The sequence below is a fragment of the Benincasa hispida genome, chromosome 3 (assembly GCF_027475165.1).
Source record: "Benincasa hispida cultivar pf3 chromosome 3, pf3_genome.v1.1, whole genome shotgun sequence".
In the NCBI taxonomy this organism is placed as follows: Eukaryota; Viridiplantae; Streptophyta; class Magnoliopsida; order Cucurbitales; family Cucurbitaceae; genus Benincasa; species Benincasa hispida.
In genome coordinates, this window is record NC_143480.1 from 37,344,766 (window position 1) to 37,348,543 (window position 3,778).

The following is a 3,778-nucleotide window of genomic DNA, read 5'->3' on the forward strand; positions in this document are numbered from 1 at the left end:
TTCTTCTTGATTCTACGATTCCCTTACCGACTTAGGCATTATAGCGCTCTTTCTTTGTTTTACAAGTCATTTCTTTCCCAAATTATAAATTCGACCGTTGGTGTTACATGAAGGTTAGTTACATTTCTTCTATCCTAAATTTTGCATCAACCATCATAATTACAAACTTGGAAGAAATGGAACCGTACGTATTATGGGAAAATGGAGAAGAAAAAAAGAGAGAGAGAGGGAGAGAGAAATTAATGATAGGAAAATGCCAATAAATCCGATGAGGATGTTGCTTCGACCATTTTAATTTCAGGTGTATAAGTTAGATGGCAATTGGCATTTTCCTAATGGATTTTTTGAGTATTTGGTTTTTGTTTTTCTTTTAATAAAGATTATTTTATATTTTTAGATAATAATAATAATAATTTTGTGGCTAGGGAAATATAGGACACTAATGTTATCTTCTTTCTTTTCTTTCTTTCTTTTTTCTTTTAAATTCGTGTTATCTATTTAATTAAGGTCTCTTCAATTTACATTTTTACTTTATTTCTTTGGAATCTTGTGGGGACTTTTATTTCTTTTTTATTTCTTTCTTTTTTTTTTTTTGAAATACAAATTTGATTTGAAACTTGTTCTTTTTTAACTTTTATAGTATTAAATCTCTAGATTTAATCTTTATATTTTTTATAAACCTTTAAAACATTTTCTACTGTTAGTTTATTTTTTAATTAGATTTTTTTAACCATTATTATTGTTTCCCCAATAGATTTTAGGAATATTTTTACATTAGTTTTTCTTGCATTTAAATTAAGGTTATTGTTTAACAAATTTCGATAAACATAAACTTTAATGATTAATTTTAAGATTTAATGAAAGTGTATGAATTAATATTGAATATTAAAAATATATAAACTAAAATTAAATGAAAACTAAAATAAAAAAAAATTGAGATAGTATTTTTAACCTAACAAATATTACTACTTATTTTCTAGAAAACTATTTATTTATCAAAATTGTCAGTATGTAATAATTATTTAAAAGTTTTTGTTTTTTTTTTTTTTAAATAGATGTCACCAAACACATTATTTTTTTCCCACACACATACATTAATCTTTTTTCTATACACATCCTTCATGCACACGGCATACACACATATATACATTTTTGTATGTATATCAAAATGAACAAAATTCAACTAACATCAAATACATACTATTGACCTCAAGGTCAAAGGTTTGATCTCCCTCTATTATATATATTTACCAAATATATATATTAAACATAGAAAGTTAAGGTTAAACTTGTAATTTCATCATAATAACATTTAAGGAGCGTTTGAGGTATTGTGTTAAATAGCCAATGGTTATAATAGTTAGTGTTTCAGGTGTAGACTATTTTTATTTCGGTTATAATAGTTTGTATTTGGAGTGTAGACTATTTTTGTCTAGGTAGAAAATAAAAAATACTTTATAAAAATAGTAAATACTGTAATAAATAGTAAATTCTGTAATAATAAAGAGAATTTTGAAATAATATCAATTATACTTTAGGTTATAAATAGTTATACACACTAAATCGGCAGGCCCTATTTTTTCGGTACAATAATAACTATACATTAAAAAAAAGAAATAATATTGTGGATATGTGATCCGACGTGGAAAGAACGGCAGATGATCGTCCGATCGGACCGTAGGCAGAGGTGGCCGTCTGAACGAGATCAAAATCCACGGCCGGTTCAAACGGGGGCATCGCCAGTGACCCAATTCGGACCAAGCCGGGTCCACGTGTCACGTGGACCTTGAGCACTGTAGCCACGTAAGCGACAAAGCCAATGGGAGATTTTGGTTACTAACAATCTCTTCTAATCGTCTCTCCACCAATCCTCGCCTTCCTCCCACGTGGGCACTGGACCCCACTCCCAATGACGTCGTCTCTCTTTTCCTTTTTTTTAAAAAAATCCATTAAATTATATTATTTCCCATCAAATCTACCACTTGATATTATTTTGTAGATATAAATACATAATCCTCACTCCCACAATTCTCTCTCACTTTTTTCCCTTCACTTTCTCTCATTTTCTCTCCATCCAAACAGAAAATCACAACTCCCATGGACGACGACCCCTCTGCTTCATACATCCACATGGTATATCTTTTTCTTTTCTTTTTTTTTATAATTTTATTTCTCTCTTTACTTTTTATTGATTGATATAATGGACGGACGGATCATATGCGGGCGTATGATTGTTATGGTGTAGGTGCACCACCTGATCGAGAAGTGTATAATTTTCAACATGACCAAAGAAGAGTGCATGGAAGCTCTCTCCAAACATGCAAATATCAAACCGGTCATCACTTCCACCGGTCTGTTTCGCTCTCTCCCTCTCCTCTCACGTGACATGCACGGACTCCGAAAGCCCTTTTTATTTATTTATTTATTTATTTAGAATTTTGTAAAAATGTGTGTGCAGTGTGGAATGAACTGGAGAAGGAGAACAAGGAATTCTTTGAAGCGTATAAGAAGAAACGACGTGACGTTACTGTAAAGGTATCCGAGGGTAATTCGTCCGACACGTCGGATTTCAACTTGCTGGGTTCGAGGGATACGACGTCGTCCTTGAGTCGGTAGGTGAATAAACAGGCCGCGGTGTAGGGTGGGTGGAAACTAATAAAATGAACCGACGGTGGGATGCGATGTACGACGTCGTGTTTAGGGATTGTAGGTGTAGGTGGATGGAACGGCGGCGGCGGCGGCGTAGAGAGGAACGGGATGGGCTAATGGAGGGGCGTGAAGATATTTTGGGATACTAATGGCTGACGCGTGGGGACACGTGGGGACACGTGGCTACACGTGGCATCGTGCTGGAACTTTTTTTAAAAAATGTATTGCTGTCGCTTCCTGATTGAGTCTTGTCGGGAGGTGTAGGGATTTATGTGGAATTCCCTCTTTTTTGTTTTTTTGTTTGTTTTCCTTCCAACAAAACTAGCCGTCCAAGCAAATCTGTAATTGCCACCTCCTTGTTTTTTTTCTGTCTTATTTTTTAAAAAAATGTAAAATAATATGTAACAGTAATAAATTTAAGTCTTCTTTTTATGATGGATTGAATTTCTGAATTCAATTTTTTTTAGTAAAATAGGTTGAGATTAGATGTCACTATTAAATGCCGGTTGAATCATGCGTGTTTTTCGTTTTTTTGTATTTTTATTGAAAAATTAATTTGTTTGACTTGTTTGATAGTATAAATATCTTATAATTATTTTTATCATCATTCATAAATAGGAAACATATACCTAATAAAGAATTAAGAGGTTATGAATTTAATTCATGATGATCATCTATCTAGAATTTAATATCCTACAATTTTTCTTCAGCCAGAGTATATAATATGGAGTGTATGGAGTGAGAAAAAAAAGATCTCCGTTCAGATTTTCTAAGTTTAAAATATAACATATTTGACCTAATTTGTAGAAGACTAAATCAATACTAATTGTGGATGAAATAATTGACCAAATAATTAATCAATAATTGACCTAAAAGTTTATAGGTTAAGGTAAATTTAATATTATTTTTAACAATACATATTAATATTTAGGACAAATATCGATATATATCTCTAAGTTTTTTATGTATCAATTAAAATCCTAAACTAATAATTCTATCAATTTAAACACTGAATTTTCTAAGTTTGTCAATTTATACCCTCTCTCAGATCTTATTTAACCAATATTATGTGAAACTTATAATTTGAGTCAATTAAACTCCTAAATTTTCATAAGCCAATCAATTCAGA

At 31.4% G+C, this 3,778-nt stretch overlaps 1 protein-coding gene across 1 annotated transcript; it reads left to right on the top strand.

Annotated features, from left to right (window-relative positions):
* The first annotated feature begins 1,979 nt into the window (after nucleotides 1-1,979).
* On the top strand, nucleotides 1,980-3,081 carry LOC120074114 (uncharacterized). Its single transcript, XM_039027132.2, has 3 exons — nucleotides 1,980-2,133; nucleotides 2,246-2,351; nucleotides 2,459-3,081. The coding sequence occupies exons 1-3, from the start codon at nucleotides 2,098-2,100 to the stop codon at nucleotides 2,614-2,616; spliced, it is 300 nt and encodes a 99-aa protein (XP_038883060.1). The 5' UTR covers nucleotides 1,980-2,097; the 3' UTR covers nucleotides 2,617-3,081.
* Nucleotides 3,082-3,778: the final 697 nt, after the last annotated feature.